Genomic DNA, 21,254 nt, shown 5'->3' on the forward strand with positions numbered 1-21,254 from the left:
TTCCATTGCGCTGTACATCCAGATGGGGGTTAAACAAATATAGAAATACAAGAAACTTAACAGACTGGTACAGAGAGGTAAAGGACCCTGCCCACAAGAGCTTACAATCTATATCATGCAAATATGCCATCAATAGTAAAATACTGGACTATAACTTTTAAACAAACCATACACAATTTTAGATGGTCCTCAGCCAACAATTTGTTTTAAGCCAAATGCACACGGCTGTGAGTGGTCTGGTAACCCGGCCTGGATTCCTGCTGAGAGCCGGGGGCGCACGGTGTCAATAGTTGCTATGACGCCATGCGATTCATGCCGCTGCTGCACTACAGTAATACACTCTTATAGATCATACCAGTGAATTACTGTAGTGTGGCATGAAGTGCACAGCAACCAATGATGCCGTGCGCTCCTCCTCTCAGCAGGCATCCAGGCCGGGGTACCACGGACCGCTCACAGCCGTGTGCATTCGGCTTTAGTCAATGGCTATCTACCCACAATGAGACATTACCACATATCTGCTGCAGAGAGACCTTTTGGAAGACTCCATACACAAGATCGGTAGGCTTATCTAATGTGTTCCATAATGATCAATGTTTGGTGATTTATTCATGTAAAAGGCATGGTAAAGCTGGGTTTTATGTGGTGCAGTTTTTGCCACTATTCTGCAAAAATGCCACCGCATCTGTAAGTGGAAATCTACAGATAGAAAGTAGAATTGTCACCTCTTGTGTATTTTAGACCCCCTTTCTGGTTTTGGATGAAACATATTGAACATAATTCTGCTGTGTGAATAAAGCTTTTTTTTTCTTTCTTAGAAAGCAGTGGATAAGATCTGCCAGAGGTGCTTGGCAGCTGCTTATGTCCTGGGGACAATACCTACCCTATCAATCTGCCATCTAAGATGGGAAAGCCTAAGGCCAGACACATGAACAAGTTAAATGCCAGGAACTCGCAGCATGTGTCAGTGTGATGTCCCGTTCTGATCTCCGCAACTCTGACAGGACTGCAGAGTTGTGTATTTAAAAGACAGTGTGTCCTGGAATCTATTGTATCAGAGTAATGCAATAGATTCCAGGACAACCCAGGGGCAATTTTTCAAAGTAGTGGAATCTGATTGGTTGCTATGGGCAACTAAGCCAGTTGTACCTTACACCAGTTTGATAAATCTCTGCGATCCTGTCAGAATAGGACCACACACTGCAAGCAATATAATTGGCCATAAGTTATTCTTTGTGTACACACTGTACTATTGGTTAATGTAAGGTTTGCAGTTCATGTTAATCAGGTGTTATTGCAAAGGGGGCATCCAGCATATATAATCAACCACAGAACAGGGACACATAATCCTGTAACCAGCTAGCTAACAATTGTTCAAGTATTATATTGCATCTAGAGGGCATGTTATTCACAGATTGATTCCAGTTATTGCCAGCAGTTGAGTTGTAGTAAAGTACTACTCCAGTGCAATTATTAAGAGCTTTTCTGCAAGAACATTTTCTTGATGCACAAAAAAAAAAAAATCAACGCAGAAAGGGTAAGATGTTTTCATTGAACCATTCCTCAGAAAACTGCAAGTGGTTTCCATCTGCACCCAAAAACACCAACTTTCCAGCCTTGTCCATTTCCTTCAAACCCAAACGATCCTAAGGAGATAACGATTGATACTGTATTAATTAAATGCAAAATTCCTGACAACTGTACTGTAAAACTGTATTGCACAAAGTTGTCCGCTAAAGTAAAAAGATTATATCTGCTACAATCATACCTTTTGATGAGATCAGCAGCCTCTGGCCCTCATACAAATTAGTGTATTGTCTGTATTCAGAGGGACTGGCTGACAATCTAACGTGAATGGGAAGCTCCCCACTCTCGCCAAATAGATGTCAGGAGAGAGATCAGACGATTTAAAAAACATTTTTTGTGCCTAACCCGTTTGTTGTCCTGGGAGATGAGCCACAACCAGAACTGTCTGGCAGCAGCTTTCTCCTCTCTCCTGATTAAAGACATATACACACGTGTGAACAGTGTGAGTCAGCAGTGATATCTTGGCTACCTGTCAACTATTGAAGGCGTATGGGCACCTTTAGGCTCTGTTAACATCTTGGTAAGATCCTTCCATCTGAGGTATACCTTGGAAGGATATACAGACATATAAGGCTACTTTCACACTCGCATTTGGTGCAGATACCCACGGCCAATTTCTGTGACTGGCAGGTAATGCAGGTTGCGGACATTTAACCCTTCAGCTGCTGTGGTCAAACGTAACGACTGCATCCGTATGCGCTAAAACCCAGGAGTGGGGGTCAGGGGGAGCCGGAGTGTATGAGTGCACTGCAGCAATCCCTGTCCTGTGACAGGAGGCTGCTGCACATTAGTTCCTATGGAGCCCCTGCCACATTTGAAAACACTTCCCATGCGGAAAACAGCAAAGTGGTGGATTCTACTTTTTTTTTTTTTTGTTGTTGCTTCTCCCACAAATTTTTTTATAAAAAGTGATCAAAAAGTCATCCATACCCCAATATGGTATCCATGAAAGGTGCAGATCACCCCGCAAAAAGTGAGCCCTCACACAGCTTCATACACATAACTACCCAAAAAATTATAGTGGTCAGAACATGGCAATGAAAAAATAAATAAAACTTTCAGTATAAAAATGCAAGAAAAACGATACATATGTGGTATCGTAATTGTACAGACCTGAAGAATGAAAGTAACTGGTCAGTTTTATTGTATAGAGAACTCTCTAAAAACAAAACCCATAAGACTGTTGGGGAATAGCTTTCCCCCCCGCCCCCCAATTTTCACCCCATTTGGATTTTTTTTTTCCAGCTCCCCACTATATGGTATGCAATATTAAATGGTGGAATTAAAAAGTGCAACTTTTCCACAACAAACCCTCATACGTCTATGTGAAGGGAAAAATAAAAAAAAGTTATGGTCACAGAAAGGTAGGGAGTGAATAACACAAAACCCCCCAAAAAAACTCCGGGGTTGAAAAGGATATAAAGACTTACTAAGTATGTTTTTTTTACTGAGTAGAACAGCATAGTCGACTATTCTATTCCATACCGAAAAGGTATGCTGCTGAAAAATAACCTCACATACGCCAATAGGACACTTTTGGCAAACGTCTCGTAAACAAGGGGAATATGGATGTGGTCAACATATACACTAGGGCATGCGCTGAACGTACGCCTGGAACGAGCTGTGAACAAGCCCTTATATGGCTTTGAGAAGCAGTATGTTTCCAGTTACATTTCTTGTAAGGTAAACTCTTACTTTAGTACTAGAATGACCATGTGTAAGCAGAAGGAGTTTTATACAAAATGCTGGAAGGTGCTAAGGAAATATAGTCTGAAGCAGTATAAATATTTAGCGGCTTACCTCAGTATACAGAGAACTCTCTTGTAACGTAATAATCTCCTTACTTTGTCCAGGTTTGTAGAATCCAAACCACTAGAAGAAACAGTTGTGAACATTAAACCTGGGGCTCAGACTGTATACAATAAGTATGTTAGTTACACTGTAAACTCCTACTAACCTCGGAGTCTGCAGGATCCACCATGGTGTCCTTGAGGAATTTCACCATGACAAACTTCTCCAGAGTTTGAAGATTGTGTTTGTAACTCTCATTTACACCCTATTAAGATAAAATCTAAATTAATGGTAGAACCAAAAATTATTTTATATATATATATATATATATATATATATATATATATATATATATACACACACACTGCAACTCCTCCTTTCAACATTAATTACTGCCAATAATGTAAAAGAGTTTTCCAGAAGTTAAATACTGATGACATCTCCTCTGGTTGGTGGGGGTCCAACTCCCGATACTCCTAGCAATCAGCTGTTTGAAGAGGCTGCAGCCTCTTTAAAGATTTTAATAAAATCACTTTAAAAATATGCCACCACATTCCAACATAGCCTGATTTTCTATTAACACAGCTTTTTTTTTTGCAGGGGAGCCAATGTTTTACCGCTTAGATGCCATGGTCGCTATTGACTGCAGCATCTAAGGGGATAAATAGCCAAGACTGTTTCCCTATCCCCAACAATGCAGGAGGTGAATTCAAAAGGGGTGTCCCATTTGGATGTTTCTGGCATATTCAGTAGGATATGTCATAATGAACGATTGGATTGAGTTCTGCTCCTATCTCACAGGGCCCCAACAAAAATGAAAAGCATGTGTGGCATCCTCTCCATTCATTGCTATGGAACTTCTAAAAATAGCTATGTAAGCTTGCTGGGCCATTTTTGAAAGTTTCATAGCAGTGAATGGAGAAAGACATGCATGCAGTGTCCATTCACGTTGTTGCCCTGTGCTTGAGACAGGAGTGAGTCCCCTCTATCTGACATTTATGGCATATCCGTTTGATGTCCTAAATGTCCAACCCTTTTAACCCCTTAACACAATAATGCTGTACATGTACAGCATTATGTGCAAGGGCTTGTATGGAGCGGGCTGCAAGTAAAAAGAAATATATATATATCTCTATAGATCAAAATATTAAAGGTTTGTCACCCCCCTTTCCCAATTTTACATTTAAAAACATGAATAAAAAAAAATAAAAAATACATATATATATACATACACACACACACACACACAACAGTTATTGCAACATCCGAAAAAATGTCTGAACTAAAATATTTTTCCTACGCGGTGAATGCCGTTAAAAAAAAAAAAAAAAAACATGATTCGCCATTTTTTGTGATCTTGTCCTCCCAAAAACATTGAATAAGTTATTAAAAAGTGCTATGTACCCCAAAAATGGTACCAATAAAAACTACAGTTCGTTCCGCCAAAAAATAAGCTGTCATACAGCTCTGTAGATGGAAATATCAGTTATGCCTATCAGAAAACGGCGATGCAAATTAAATTGTAACCTTTGGAAAAATCTAAATTTTATCGTATTGACCCACCGAATAAGGACGTCATGTAATTTTTTGTGCACAGTGGAATTGTTGGGGGTTTTCAATTTTACCCCAAAAAGATTTTTTCCCCCCCATTTTCTAATACAAGATGTGGTAAATTAAATGGTGCCATTAAAAATACATCTTGTCCTGCAAAAAATAAGCCCTCATATAGCTATGTTATAATAAATAAATAAAAGTTATATGGCTTTTTGAATGCGGGGAGGAAAAATCAAAAATGCAAATGCGAAAATAGGCCCAGTCCTTAAACAGGTTGTCTCACTTCAGCAAATGGCATTTATAATGCAGAGAAAGTTAATACAAGCCACTTACTAATGTATTGTGATTGTCCATATTGCTTCCTTTGCTGGCTTCATTCATTTTTCCATCACATTATACACTGCTCGTTTCCATGGTTCCAATCACCTTACAATCCAGCAGCGGTGGCCGTGCTGGCATACTATAAGAAAATGCACCAGCGTCCCTAGTGGCCGGGACTGCAGCAGTGTGAATAGGTTGGCTCTTTTGCCTATAGTACACAAGCACAACCGGCCACCGCTGGGGGATTGCCATGGATAAGAGCAGTGTATAATGTGATGAAAAAATAAATCCAGCAAGCAAAGGAGGCAATATGAACAACAACAATACATTAGTAAGTGCCTTGTATTAACTTATACAATATATACTGTATATTGATAAATGCCATCTTCTGAAGTGAGACAACCCCTTTGAGGGGTTAAGAAGTTTGGCACCAACTACACAGCACAATGCCATAAATGTTCGGTAACAGCAGCAGGAAACAGTAGTGTTGTAGCCGAGGAAACTACAGTATATGAGGCCAGAAACTTTCTTCAGCGCCAATACCACTTTATGTGCAGTAATGTCTCTTGCCATCATATTTTAACTTCTGGCAGTAGATGAAGCTGGGAGCAACTCTGGAGGGTACCTGTATTAAACATCACCTCCAGATATCCCAAATATACAAATAATAGCTGTACAGTTGTAGAGCAGTCACGTGTGGACCATCATGCCACGTTGCATCAGCGACTTTCATTCCTAAACTCTCTCTGGAAAATCCAAGGGGCTTGTAACAAAATAAGCATTACTTACATGTTAAATCACCTACCACTCAGGTCCTCCCCACGAGTACACTGCTGATGCCAGTTATTGAATGTAAACCGTGTGGCAGCCCGGTTAACAAAGACCTTTGGGCAGGACGGGAACAGTAACACTGGAGAGGTGGGCGATTCAACAGCCAAGCAAGGCAGCACTGAGGTCCTTGGCTGGAACCTGACAAAAGACATCTACATGCAGTTTGTATGTTCTTCCCATGTTTGCGTGGGTTTCGGCCCACACTCCAAAGACATACCGGTGGGAAATTTAGATTGTGAGCTCCATTAGAGACAGCAAGCGATTATATTGTCTATAAAGCGCTGCAGAATATGTTAGCGCTATGAGAGTTTATCTTGATATTTTATACCATCCACTGACTTAGCCCCAATTTTCGCTAAATCCCTTTAAAGCTGTAATCTCTAATAACGATATCCAATTGCATCACATTTTGCCTGCACTAGGTTTTACATGAAGCTCAAAATGTTGAAAAGGAATATTGCAAGGATTAAGCATTAAATTTACTATGTTACATTCTCTAATACATTTTGAATTGAAATCATTTCAGGAATCCTGTGTCTAGCTATTGCTGTTACATACTTGTTATGATGCCCCCTGCTGTTCTTTTGATTCCCTCTCAGAACCCAATGTATTCATTGCTGCAGAGAAGCACTGATTCTTAATGGCTCCCTGCATAATAGCAAACATTACTCTAACCCCCCGTATAAGAGAATCCTGGTTTTGGGATGGAGTTAAAGGGGTCCGATCCCTGGCACCCACGCCGATCAGCTGTTTGAAGAGAAGGCACGTGCAGTGCCAGCGCTGCCTTCCCTTCATTGTTTTCCTGCTCGCTGTCGCATCTGCAGCGGTGAGCAGGTGTAATTAACACCCAAGCCGTCCCATTCATTTCAATGGTACGGATCGCTGTATAATATCGATCCATACCATTGAAATGAATGGGACGGCTTGGGTGTTAATTACAACTGCTCACCACTGCAGATGAGACAGTGAGGAGGAAAACAATGAAGGGGAGGCAGCGCTGGCACGGCGCACACCTTCTCTTGAAACAGCTGATCGGCGGGGTTGCAAGGTGTCGGACCCCCGCCGATCTGATATTGATGACCTATCCTGAGGATAGGTCATCAATAAATATAACTTGGACAACCCCTTTAATGAGCACCAGCATTGGACATATTAGGTGGATCTTGTTTGGTAACAAGGAAATTTTTTTACCCCCCGTTTGTCCCACAAATGGTCATACCATTACATTCAAACTGCAGTCACCCCAAAACCTGGCTGGAATCTCTCTTAACATCAGCTTCCACACCCCACAAGATATCAGTTTCTATGTATGAATGATTGTTCACACTAGATTCACCACACAAACTTCTATACAGATAACTAATCCAGGACTATGTTTTATTCTTGCTAAATCACATGGCTTTTCCCGATGCATTAAAGCACAAGAGTACGCTTTTAAACTACTAATTAGGTGGTATAAAACCCCAGTTCTTATACCTGACACGTCTTGGCGATGTGACGCAGCTAAGGTATGCTCTCAGATATTCTGTGTCCCCTGCTACATGACTTTTGGAAGATAATGGAAGTCAATATGAATGCAAACTGCTCCACCTCCATTTCACTATCCCTGGCCTTGGTTCTTCCTAGAAGCCCGTTTTCATCATTTGCCAGCATAGGCATAACCTACCCATGCTACTTTTGACAGTCGCTAAATTACTAATCCCATTACTCTGGTGCTGAACAACTTCACCGTTGGTCCAAACTTGGGCTGACCAGGTCAACCAAATCTACAGGTTAGAAGGACTAGCTCATTGGGAGACTAGGTCTAGAGACAAATTCCGTAACACCTGGAACCTTTGGACAAAATCCCATTTTGCATTAATAGTTAGTTGCTCACCCTAAAACTCCTACCAGGCCCTAAATGACTAGACACATTACACTCTTAAACCAGTAAAACTTTTCACATGCCTGCTCTCCCTGAACTGGACACCTTATGCTCTTAGGCTGGGCCTAAAAGGCGGCATATGTGCTAAAAGCTCAAACAAAGAGGAAGTTAAAAAGCCAGAAAATATTGGTTGCTAATATGTGATTACCCCTCTCGCTACCATGGATCTTTAAACATGGCAACCACTCACGCATTCAGCAGAGGCTAACCAAAATTCCGATTGCAGTCATTTCAGCCTTTAGATGCCGTGATTAAGTGTAAATACCAGCATCCCCGTGTGCCAAACAGGGATGCCAGTAATGAATTCTAATAGGCTGGGTCTCTCTGAAGAGACCCAGCGTATTAGATGTGCAGTTCCTATGTTGGCCAGCAGGTGACAGGCCAACATAAGAAAACAGGAATTCATGTAATACTATACACCCTATGGGAGTATAGAAATAATCTATAAAAGGTACTGGACAATAAAATAAAAATAAAAAATACTTAAAAAAATATAAACATCATGGGGATCACCGCGTCCAAAAACGCCCATACTATTAAACTATAAAAATATGGCGTAACGGAAAAAAGTATAAAGATTGGCAATTTGCCAATTTTTCATCGCTTTTGCTACCCAAAATAATGTAATAAACTGTGATCAAAAAGTCACACACACTCCAAAACGGTATCAATAAAAACTACAGATGGTCCCGCAAAAAAATGAGCCCCCACACAGCTCTGTAGATATAGCTATAAAAAAGTTTATGGGGGTCAGAATATGGTGATGTAATTTAATTTTTCAGTATTTAGAAATCTAAAACCTATACATATGTAGTATTGTTGTAATTGTACAGACATTTTTGCCGCAAAACCCATAAAACTGTGGAGGAATTGCGTTTTTTTTTCCTATTCTACCCCATTTGGAATTTTTCCCTGCTTCCCACTACATTGTAAGCCATATTAAATGGTGGCATTAGAAAGTACAACTTGTCCCACAAAAAACAGGCCCTCATATGGACATAGAAACGGAAAAAAAAAAAAAAAGTTATGGCTCCAGGAAGACGGGTAAGAAAAATGAAAATGCAAAAATGAAATAACCTCCGGTATCCTAAGGGTTAAACAATTTTGATGGCGTTACCCCTTTAGATAAAAATAAAACATTTAATTCATTAAAATGCTTTTGTTTAAAACATATTACCTTGCAATCCATTTGTCTAGCTTCCGTGTGAGCCTGCAACGCACAGAGTATCATGGCGCCTGATCTTCCCTCACAAAACTACAATTCCCACAATCCCTAGCTTTCCGGCTGTGAGTGTTCATGTTTATTGATTGACTGCCTGATACACAGCCCAGTCACGCCCCCCCCCCCCAACTTAGTAATCACCAGCACACTAACACGCCCTTTGTTTCACAAGACATTTAGCTGGAGAACTGATAGCAACACACTGAGCATGCTCGACCTAACAAAGGCTTAGAACTACAGGTCGATGCCATGGTAATTTATGAGGAAACAGTGGGTAGCAGAGGAAGAAAACTGCTTTTATAACTACTGAACGGTAAATATGTGAAATTTACAATATATTAGGTAATTATTGATGATGAAATAGTCTAAAACATAAGTTGTATTATGGTAACCGGAGTACCCCTTTAAATGAGGATATAAAAAAAAAAAAATTTAAAAATAAAGTTGCAAAAAAACAATAGCATTGCTGTTTTATTGACATTAAATAAAATAAAAATCATAAATTATATGCATCCCAAAAGGGTGCCAAATAAATTTTATTCCTTTTCTCAAGCTATACAAAGCATGTGGTATGGTCATTATCATATCTACCTATAGAATAAAGTTACCGTATTTTTCGCTTTATAAGAAACACTTTATTTCCCTTCAAAGTGGAGGGGAAAAGTCAACGAGTCTTATAAACGCAGGGTGACCCCAAATGTGCTGGCTGCGCTAGCTCAGGAGCTCTCACTAACGGCTCCTGAGCTGCCATGAAACTGTGGGCGAGCAGGAGTTAGCGCAGGCTGGCAGCAGAAGCCTCCAGCCCGCGTATAAATCGCGGCACTAAGCAGCACCTTGCGCTGACTGGCGTCTTCACTAAATAATGCTGGCAGCCCGCGCTTCCAATTATGACATTTAGTATTGTTGGGCGGGCTGGCGGCTTCTCTGTATGCTCTGTACTCCCGCCAGCCTGCACGTCCTTCACTCACCACAGCCAGAGCAGCAGAAGAATCGCCTTCTCCTCTGTGCTGCCTGGCTATTAATCCTAAAACCAGTGGTTCTGGTTTGTTAAACTAGCGTAATCTTCTGTAGTAGTACTCACTATCAAAGCGGCGGGCAGGCCGGCAGCATAACCTCTCTCTCATGCATGCTCCTCCTGCTCCATTCATGAAGTGGGAGGAGCATTAATGAGTGAGTCAGGTTACGCTGCCGGCCTGCCCGCCACTTTGATGTAAAGTCTGCTGTGAGTGTGCCTCCTCCACAGATGCCCCCCATAACAGTGCCTCCTCCACAGATGCCCCCCATAACAGTGCCTCCTCCACAGATGCCCCCCATAACAGTGCCTCCTCCACAGACCACCATTAGCACACCTTTTGGCTCAAAATATTTTTTTTTCCTATTTTTCTCCTTTAAACCCTAGGTGCGTCTTAACATCAGGTGCGTCTTATAAAGCGGTAATTAATAAATACGGTAATTACCAATTAACAAAAAAATGCAAGCAAAATTGCTAGGGGTTTTTTTTTCTAACAATTGTTCCTTATGTTTTTGCACAGAATATGTACTTCAGACAAAGTTTTTAGTCTATCACAGAAAAGAACAAACTGCCACCCAAACTGTTTCCAGTGTTAAAGGGGTTATGCGGTTTCAGAACAAAACCAGACAACCCTCCAGATAAACCTGCAATAAATTTAAAAAAAGGGCAAGTACCTACCTGCTAGATCCCGTGCTGTCACTCTGGTTCTCCCAGTCAGGCTCTATTTACCCTAATTATTGGTCTCTTCAGGTGCATCTATGAGGCCAGGTAAATAGCGCCTGGCCGAGAGAAGTGTGGCAGCGCAGGATCTGGCAGGAATCTCCCTACCCGTTCTTTATCACAGGTTAATCCTGAAACCAGGTACAGGTAATTAAATGCAGGGGGGGAAAAAAACTTGAAAAAAAAACCTCACACGCTCCTGGTTGATATCTGCGAGGAAAATGCTGCCATTTCTGTAGAGGTCTTCATTCAGCGGGTCATGCCAATACTCTGCCTGTACCAAACTGAAAAGAGACACAAATTATGAAATTACTTTATACCAGTACAGATACGAATGGAGCAACTCCACATAGTAATCAGTCCCATCATTCCTTTCATTTACCAACAAGAATAAAAGCTAAATGTTTACCATGGGCTAATTTTATACTTGTCACCTATAAATGGAGAACTAAGCACCATTCAGACGAATGATATTAAACTCATCCGTGGTCCAGTAGTACGTGGTCCAGGCACGTGGATGACGTCTGTGTGCTTTCCGTTTTACTCAGAAACCCTTGACTTGAGTGAATGACTCTTACAGAGCTGGATGGTGCATAATGTCATTTTTTTTGCATGATCTGATAAAAAAGCACTTATGTGAACAGACCCACTGAGGGACATTTACTAAGGGCAATAAGCCACTATCGTGGAGTAAAAAAGTCGCAAATCACGGTGAACGCCATAGGAGCACCATAATTTGGGATTTTTTTAAAGCTTCACAGCACTTTTCCAAAGTGCTGAGAAAAGTGGTTGGGCTTAGCGGGAGGGGGCTTCACTAGTGGATTACTAGAAGATTCGCCAGAAAGCAGTGTAAGATATAGCTGTCTACGCCAGCCTGTAGCAGGTGTAGACTTCAGTATCTAGCACATGACAGGGCATAGATGTGCCTAATTTATGGTAACACCAGTCTTGATAAATGTCCCTCACTGGGTCAGTTCAGTCCAGGTGTTACTCATACGGCACCGGGACACGAAAATCATTTGTCTGAATGAGCCAGTGACCAGTGTTGAGAACAATAGCTCTTCATACTCACTGTTCCTGTACAAATTTTGTGTAGGCACCAGCATTTAAAGTCTTTCTGATCAAGTCACAAATGTAAGTACTTTCTCCTGGACACCGGGGGAAGCCATATACACCTAAAGAGAAGGGCAAAATAAGAAACAAAGTGACAATCCATCACACATGTACCAGTACATGCACAACACTTCACCAAGGGCATGGATCTATGACCCTATATGGCCTTCGCAATAAGATAGTGCTGGGTAAATGGTTCTTCTTTTCTCTCTTTGGAAATGGTGGAACACTGCATGAATGTATGATATCTTACAGGACTGGTGCGCCATAAGTTACATTTCTGTGACAATATGTCAGCTTTGTAACGACACTTAAAAAAAATAAAAATAAAAAAAGTTTTTATTAAACATTTAGATCAGCATTCCATAAAATACCAATCAATAAATAAAAAAAAAAAAAAAAAAAAAAAAAAAAAAAAAAAAAAGGTACACATTTCACCCACCTCCAAGCGAAGAGACAGATAAGAATGCGCCACATCTATATCTTGTTGAGATATATCCAACAGCACAGATGTTCTAGAGCTCAGAATGTGCCATACCTCACTAGAACATCCCACCCAGCTTTTCTACCATACTCAGGACTTTTCCTGTGCAACATAGCGAAATTCAGGTAGGCCACACATATACAATAGAAGGAGTGGTGCCCCAATCTACAGGAAGGATCAGACAGGTCGGGAAGGAGGAAACTCCCTACTAGCAGAGAACCATTTTTTCCCACAGGGCTGTGAATTTAGAAACACATTTTCTCCTTGTATATACTCCTTTCTCAAGGTGGTGAAGTACTTCATTTACCCTACCAAGGATCTCATTAATAGTGGGGGGGGGGGGGGCGATGCGGGCAAATCAAGTGCCGTGCAATCATCTTCTGGGCCTGAAATAATAATTGTTTCACACTTAAAAGTACATTGTGATCCCGGGTACATGGTCCTAAAATATCTAGGATGAAAGCCCTGGGATTGAGCGGGATTCGGACATGATAAGCATCCCAAATAGTCTTCAAAACTCTCATCCAAAAGACGCATGCACGCCCATAACTTATGTAGATGCAGGGCCCGTCCTGCATCTCGGACAGGAAGGATCAGGTCGGACCCCAATCCTATATAAAAATAATAGGAGTTCTGTATACTCGGTGAAGGAGCAGTAGTTGTCACATAAGCTGACGCTCACAAACTGAGAGCCGTGGTGTCAATGCTAACACCTCTTTCCATTGGTTTACCGATATGGGAGCTACATCTTTCTCCCACTTCTGCTTGACCGGAAGTGTTCCATCTCCCATAGAATCAATAAGTGGGTTTCTATAAATTAAAGATATTAACCCTTTCATGGAGCCTCAAGTTAGGATCTGTTGCATAATAGGCATCACTTCACAGGTTGCGGAACATGTTTTAAACTGTGCCCGAAAGGCATGCCGCAACTGTAGAAATTGGTAAAAGGCACTACGGGGAAGTACGACATAATATCAAGTCCCCTACTACCACAATTTTGCACTATGTTCATCAAAATGAAAACTTGTACAGCATGTTCTTATTCATAGCAAACATTTTAATAATTCTATTATTTCTACATGTATGCATGCCTTATAATGACACTAGAGCCACTTTCTCATGGGCAGTATTGAGCAACAATACTTGCAAGCCAAAGTGGAACATAAACGGAGGAAAATGCATATGGGAAAGATTTGCACTCTTCTGCCATGTTGGGGAACCCTCTCGGGTCTCCAAATACTGATGCAGAATAATGACCAAGTACACCCCTGTGAAAGCTGTCAGGCCGAGACACTTTGCCGTATTACAGTAGCAAAAAACGTGCGCATGATATTCTTGTGTGAAACTGGCCCAAGCAGTCGCTAATCAAGAGGAATGGATGATGCACTGTTCTGAAGTCCCTCTATGATAAACTACACAAATGGCAGTACAATGTGCTTTTGCTTCCTTTTTACCGCTGCGTTGTAAACTCTCTTGTAAAACCGGAGCCGAGTACTCATGCGTCCTTCACCCCAAGCCGACTTACTGCTTCCCCATGTTTCTTTTTGGTAATGTACTGTGACTAGCTGCGATAGTGATTTCATGAATCTACCACTGAAGATTTTCCTTGGTGCTCAAGCAGGCGGAATCTGTTTTCATCTTGCACTACTTCTCCCATTTCCATATAATGCAGGACAATAGGACTTTTAAAGGAATAATCTTGAAATGTCAGGTGAGTTAATGCAAAAGTAATGGAGAGGGGAAGAAAACAAGTGGATGGAAGCTGAGTTGCAGTATGCCGGCATAGCCACTACATACTGAACAGAGCCTTCTGCTTGCGGCTCAGTCCACTGGTATAGCTCTAGTGCCTGCTGCAAACAGCTAAATGGTGAGGTTGACAAGCGTCTGACCCCCACCGATCCGATATTGATGTGGAGGATAGGTCATCAGTATCTAAAAAGTGGAAAACCCCTTTAAAGAGGACTAGTCTCAATTTTTATACTGCCTACTGACATATCTCAGGTGAGAACGTTCTTTACCGCACTGGTGCTTTCCAATCAGCACGGACGGTGTCAGAGCAGTGAGGAACTATCCCACATTTTATGTTGTGCTGGCACTTATCTTGGGAGCTGAATGGACAGCGTCCGAAAGGTGAGAAACACTCGCACTAAAGCATTTGCATCTACTAAACAGCGCATCAAAATGCCAAAGAGAGAGGCTAAATAGAAAGTACGTCTTCGTCCTGCAAAGTCGCATGGTGTATCACATCATCCATCTCAGCTAGACAACAACTAGGTATCGAATCCTCTAAAATAAAAGTCATGGACTGCATCAAATGATCTTCCTTTCCAGAGCTGCTGCTGCTGACTCAGGACTGTGTTTGACAGCACCATTTGAAGGGCTGTTTTGTGGGTGTTCCAGATGCCATTGAAGTGTTATAGTGTATATTATAATGTACATTGCAACGGATCTCCTGGCACCCTGACTGGGTACCCCAGTTGATGGCTGCTCCTAGTGCTTCCCAAGGGCTCCAAGCACTCCACTTGACACCGCAAGCACTGCCGACCCCAAAAAACACAGCAGCTTGGGATCTCGCCGTCTTCTTCCCACCCTGGACCTACGACAAGGCTTCCAGGTTCCAGTGGGTGAACCTCTCTTCCTTCAGAGAGCGATGCAGGAACAAGCTCTCAGAAGAGCTCAGGGATTATACAGCATATAGCATTCCCCAGTGTAAATGCAGCCTTTTCCCCACACACATGAGACGAGGCTCTATGTTGAGGGTAAAACAGGAACTCTTTAATGGGGCTACATGCCAGCCTTTTATGCAGGTCTTCCAGCAAGGGATATTCCCCTGGGGACCTTGTGGAAGACTGAGACAGTTTTTATATTAGCCAATCACATGAATTTACAGTATGGAAACACTCCCAGCAATTGTACACAACCCCCCCCCCCCCCCCCCCAACCACAATGGGCTGACTTAAAATCACTCACAGGCAGAAAACACACATTTTTCACCAAAACACAGAAAACACCCCAAAGCCCCACAGATCCCCATAAATTTTACATTCCTGGAAAGCTCTGATCTGGGCCAACAACATATCCAGAAATAACCCAGATCCGAGCAGGGGTTCCCGAATTCCATGGAAGCCGCATGGCTTTCCTGACCAAAACAGTTCCACAGATTTAGGCTGTGCGGCCGGTCTACCTTCTCCTTCAAAGTTTTAGTATATGGACCATAATCCTGAGGCAAAAGGGCTCCTCCAAAACCCAGTGGCGAAGTTATTTTCTGCCACATACATAATATTTGGGACATAATGCTTACTTCAAGTTGGGAGAGCAGCATGATAGGTTTTACTTCCCGATTCTGTGGTCTGCAAGGGTATGTTCACATGGCAGAATTTTCACTTGGATTTCGGCATGTATTTCATCAAATCTGTGTCCCGCAGTTTTCAATGAGAATCTGCATTGCCGTTTACATGGCCACAGATTTGAAATCAACATCAAGAAGTGGCATGTCATTTCTTGACACTGTGATCCCTTCAATTTTCAGGACTGGTGAGGGTCCCAGAGGCAGGACCCACACTGATCTTAAGGTGATGGCATAACCCATCAATATCCCATTACTTTATGACGTATGTTATGCGTCTATATAAAAAGACGTATGTAATCTACCTTGGTGCTGTCCACCAATTGAGATAAGATTCTTCATGGGAGGAGAAGGACATTTTTGAACAACTGCTCTCCTGCATAAAATAAAAGAAACTGGTTAGCTATAAACATTAAAAACTATTTCCACTGCTCTTGTTCAATATAAATGTGGTAATAAAGCAAATATACAGTTCATATTAACAAGCTGTACAGTTTATAATACTCTAACTCTTGTTGAACATTACAGCCATGGACTGCCATTTGTCATAGATATTAGTCCCTGTTCACATAATGTTTTGCTCCTATGTTCAGCACATATGTGGGAAATCTTCCCCTAGTCACCAAAATATTGGCATTAGGCATACATTATAGGGGTATGGGTCAGCATACCTTTTTTGCAGTATGGAACAGCATAGTAGCCTATGCTATTCCGTACAAAGGTATACAGTAAAAAATAAATAAAAGCTCAGCATGCATGTGGAACCTGCATTCCCTGAACTTAATGGAGGCCATTATGGCACCAGAAGATGTAGTATTTAGCGTAGGTTCCTGTCCTAAAGAGATCACCTTGTCGTTGGTGGACAGGCACAAATAATTTTGTACAAAATGCATTTGCAAAGAATCTCACATCTATAACGTAGCTTTAGCATTAGCACATTTTCTATAGTGAGTATGGCACGATTGTATTTACTTTATTATTTGTATTTGCAGAGTGCATTGTGTTTGTTTTTGTAACAGCAAGTAAGTGAAGCAGATTATATACTATGTATGTCAATTCTTTTGGATTGGATGGCAGTGAACCTGTCATACTGGAAATGCAGTGCAATCTGCAGGCAGCATGTTACAGAGCAGCAGGAGCTGAGCAGATTGATGTATAGCTGTGTACAACTCCGTTTTTAAATATTACCTCTCTGCTCTTTCTGGGTTTAGGAGTCATGTGGCCAGTCGTATCAGTGTCTGACCACTGTCTTTGTACAGTATGAACAGGTTAAAATAATTTCCATTTTTAACTCACTATGCACCACACACACAAAAAAAAAAAAATGCAGTACGCTAGACTATCCCATTTAAGCGGTTGGGTAGTTTGTACAATTCTGTGCCTCTATTAGAGGGCATACTGAGGTCCTTGAGGGAAGGACCTCCTTTTATTAGCCAAAATGGTGAGCCACTGCAAAAAGCTCCGTTTGGTGGACTAGTCTCACAGATTTCAAAATATGTGGACAGCATACTGTGTGCTCTCTGTATGTTTGTCTATTCTGCTGCCCCAGAAAACAGATAGAACATATCCTATACGTCTCCGTTTTTTTAGACAAGGATAGGACATTTCTACAGGAGTTTGAAAAAATAGTGGCATGCACAATGGGGGGATCCGCGAGTTGCAGATCACAAATTGGATACTGTCGTGTGCATGCGGCCTTATGCTTATCCTAAGGGGTCCCAGGATAGTGGCATCTGTTATATTCTTACCAGGGGGGGGGGGTGGGGTTGTAATTCAACTTTGCCTTACAAAAAGGATGAAAAAAAATAAAATAAAATAAAAAAAAACACACGTTTTCCAGCTCTGTGTATTACTTACAGAAACTGCCCACCCTGTGAGAAGCCCATGCCATTGTAGCCATTCTGAAGTTGGGGGTCTTTTGATAGTTGCTCACAAACAAGATCCAGTTGTTTATTCACATTGAGGAAAAAGCTGTTCTCCATGTCCTGGGGATACAATAAAAAAAGCTATCTGCACAAAGCAATCATGAAAGTGATGGGGCACAGTTATCAAGTAGTAAAATGTACATTAAAAACTGAACAAATCTAAGCGGATTTATGCCCAATTCAAAGCACAACCTCCACATTTTCCAAATAACCTGAGCAAAGGTAAATCAATAATAATTTAGACCCAGAAGAGGTCCATAGTCTTTAGGCCACCTGCACATGTTGCGGAATACGCACTTTTTTCCACGCAGATTTCCACATAGGAAAAAAAACTAAACTGTGTATTACAGTACCAGCAATGTGTACGAGATTACACTACTTACATTTTGTGGATTTTTCCCATGTGGAAAATGACCTACCGTGCAGATTTCCAAATCCACAGCATGTCAATTATGTTATGCGGTTTAAGCTGCGGATTTCCCCTTTCTTCAATGGAAGGGTGAGATCTGCCGCAAACCGTATCTAATCCGCATATTACCGTATATTTTGGTGCAGATACGCTGCAGAAACGCACATAAATCCACACGGATCTTATGTGTGTTCACCCAAACTATGCCAGGTGGCGCCTTTAAGAGGTTTTCACGGGCCGTAGCGGCGACCCACCTCAGCTCTACGATTGGCTGGCTGAGTGGGCCTTTCCAGAGTGTTGAGCTAGGACCATGAAGAGCGGTGGCAGAACAGAAGTCGATTGATGGAGGGGAGTAATCATGCTTTTTTAACCCCTTTCAGTCTTTAAAAATAGCCCTGGAAAACCCTTTCAAGATAAGCTAGCAAAGAAAAAAAAAAATGAAAAAAAGAAAAAAAAACTGCTGTCAGCAAAATGATCGATACACTGCAATGATTTTCTTCTAGATGCAATTATTACAGTACATTCACATGCACAGGATTTGATCGAGTATTTTGATGCAGATTTTCAAGCCAAAACCTTAGAAAAAAGAGAAGTAATGTCTGTCCTTAAAGGGGTTCTCTCACTTCAGTAAGTGGCATTTATTATGTAAAGAAAGTTAATACAAGGTACTTACTAATGTATTGTGCTTGTCCATATTGCTTTCTTTGCTGGCTGGATTCATTTTTCCATCACATTATACACTGCTCGTTTCCATGGTTACAGACCATGCAATCCCTCAGTGGTGGTCGTGCTTGCACACTATAGGAAAAAGCATCAGCCTCTCTGGTGGCCGGGACCATGGGAGCACACATAGGTTAATGCTTTTTCCTATACTGTGCAAGCACGACCACCACTGATGGATTGCAGGATGGGCGTAACCATGGAAACGAGCAGTGTATATAATGTGATGGAAAAATGAATCCTGCCAGCAAAGGAAGCAATATGAATAATAACAATACATTAGTAAGTGGCTTGTATTAAACTTTCTCTACATGAATAAATGCCACTTACTGAAGGGATGCAATACATCAATAGGGAGTCGCACTCGCCAGATCTTGCGGTCAACCGGAATGCAGCAGGCCCATCTGGAGCCCTAGATCCACAGAGGCTCCTGAGTATACAGTCCAATGAGCGATAATGGAGGCAGCATGTCTGGTGAAAATCCCTTTATTGGGAACTGCTTACATGCAAAACGTGTTTACAGAAAAGTTGCTACGTTTCGGCTATAGCATAGCCTTTATCAAGCACAATGTGATCCCCAAATGACCCTGTTTAAAAAGTGCAAGCCACACCACAGATATCCTCCCATGTGAAGAGTGAATCGCTAAGGAACACATGCCTCCGTGATGCACGCTTCCATCGCGTCCCCCTGCATCCAGTGCGCATGTCCGGGGAGGCGGAGTCATGTACTCGCGTGTCCCGCGCTGATCACATGATCGCAGACAAACCCGTCCATGCGATCAATGATGCCGCCGAGCCGCCTCCAGCTCCGCCCCCAGACTGCGCTCTGGTACTAGGGACGCTTTACAAACCGCCCGCCCAGAGCCACTGGCAACAGACATCCTCATAATAGTCTTGAAGACCAGGGATCGTATATCATTCCCCAGTTACGGGGGATGCGATGGAAGCGTGCATCGCGGAGGTATGTGTTCCTTAGCGATTCACTCTTCACATGGGAGGATATCTTTGTATATGTTAAGAGATGCATACACACACCTGGATATATTGTGGATGAGTAATGTATTATGTAATCATGTGATTGGACACGTCCGGTTGTGGAGGTGTGGCTTGCACTTTTTAAACAGGGTCATTTGGGGATCACATTGTGCTTGATAAAGGCTATGCTATAGCCGAAACGTAGCAACTTTTCTGTAAACACGTTTTGCATGTAAGCAGTTCCCAATAAAGGGATTTTCACCGGACATGCTACTTACTGATGTGAGACTTTCTGGTATTATGATGCACACCCAATTTTGCTTCAAAAACTACGTAAAAAAATTAGCAAAATCTGCACACGTGAATGTAAACTGAATAATTTGGGTTTAGGCTGGGGATAAAGGAGTTCCACGAGAAAGCAGTCCCACAATAAGGTGATATTGGTGATTTTACGTTAGCACTGTAGACATGAGCGTGCCATGACTGATTGTAATCCCATTAGAGTTGTCAGTGCATCCGCCTCTGTCTGCTCTGCCACAGATTCACCCAGCAGTACACTATATATAACAGTGCAGCTGTGCACATCTAGAAGGAAGCAGCTAGTTCATTTGCACAGAAACAGGAAACCTTTCCTCTCACCTCGGCGATAGTGTTTCCTATCTTCAGGGACAGGACATATATTCCAGGGACTTGCTGCTCCACCAGCTTCTTAATACTGCCCATACTGAAGGGGTTGCAGCAGGAGTCACCTAGAAACACACCATGTGGTTACTAATGAGGAGACTGCACCGCCCCGAATGGTTATCCACGTCTTACCCATCCCGTGCCATATGACCAGCGGCAGCGGCCCTCCTCTTTCCTGCACAGGGGTCCCGCAGACGACCATGATCCCCAGCACGAAAACTCCCAGCCTGAGACCCTCCATGTTCCAGAGTAGTGAGCGCCTGACCAGAGCCACTTCCTGTTGTGGTCACATGATGCTGACCACGCTAGTCTCCTATTGGCTGCTGTAGGACACCAGTAAACCCACCCAGTGGGGTTCTGTGGGCGTGGCTTCGCAGTACTGAGACTTATCGGGGCTGAGCGGAGTGTAATTGTATGTCACTGTGGCCCGAATACACATTATGATGTGCTGAGCCTTACCTCAGCCGTGTCCATGCGCTGTGCCCATAGCAGGGGCAGCCGGTTCCCTTATTACGTGACAGCTCCTCCCGGTGACAAGCGAGGTATTCCCATGGCAATGGTGACAGAGTGCTCCTATAACAGTCATTGCAAGGTTACTTCTATAACAATGAAAGCCAGAGTGCTCCTATAACAGTC

At 42.3% G+C, this 21,254-nt stretch overlaps 1 protein-coding gene across 1 annotated transcript; it reads right to left on the reverse strand.

Moving 5' to 3' along the window:
* Positions 1-1,110: 1,110 nt before the first annotated feature.
* Positions 1,111-20,902, reverse strand: PPT1 (palmitoyl-protein thioesterase 1). The gene is made up of 9 exons (XM_044286387.1): positions 20,751-20,902; positions 20,574-20,683; positions 17,763-17,890; positions 16,211-16,281; positions 12,035-12,137; positions 11,156-11,246; positions 3,545-3,643; positions 3,388-3,459; positions 1,111-1,646 (listed from the first exon to the last, which is right to left on the reverse strand). The coding sequence occupies exons 1-9, from the start codon at positions 20,857-20,859 to the stop codon at positions 1,524-1,526; spliced, it is 906 nt and encodes a 301-aa protein (XP_044142322.1). The 5' UTR covers positions 20,860-20,902; the 3' UTR covers positions 1,111-1,523.
* Between the last annotated feature and the right edge of the window lie 352 nt (positions 20,903-21,254).

Source organism: Bufo gargarizans, chromosome 3 (genome assembly GCF_014858855.1).
Source record: "Bufo gargarizans isolate SCDJY-AF-19 chromosome 3, ASM1485885v1, whole genome shotgun sequence".
NCBI classification, from domain to species: Eukaryota; Metazoa; Chordata; class Amphibia; order Anura; family Bufonidae; genus Bufo; species Bufo gargarizans.

Coding starts and splice junctions, on each gene's coding strand:
- PPT1 (XM_044286387.1), bottom strand. CDS start 20,859: ATGGAGGGTCTCAGGCTGGGAGTTTTCGTGCTGGGGATCATGGTCGTC. Junction 17,891..20,573: donor TAGGAAACACTATCGCCGAG/GTGAGAGGAAAG, acceptor TTGTATCCCCAG/GACATGGAGAACAGCTTTTT. Junction 3,460..3,544: donor TGGATCCTGCAGACTCCGAG/GTTAGTAGGAGT, acceptor TGTTTCTTCTAG/TGGTTTGGATTCTACAAACC.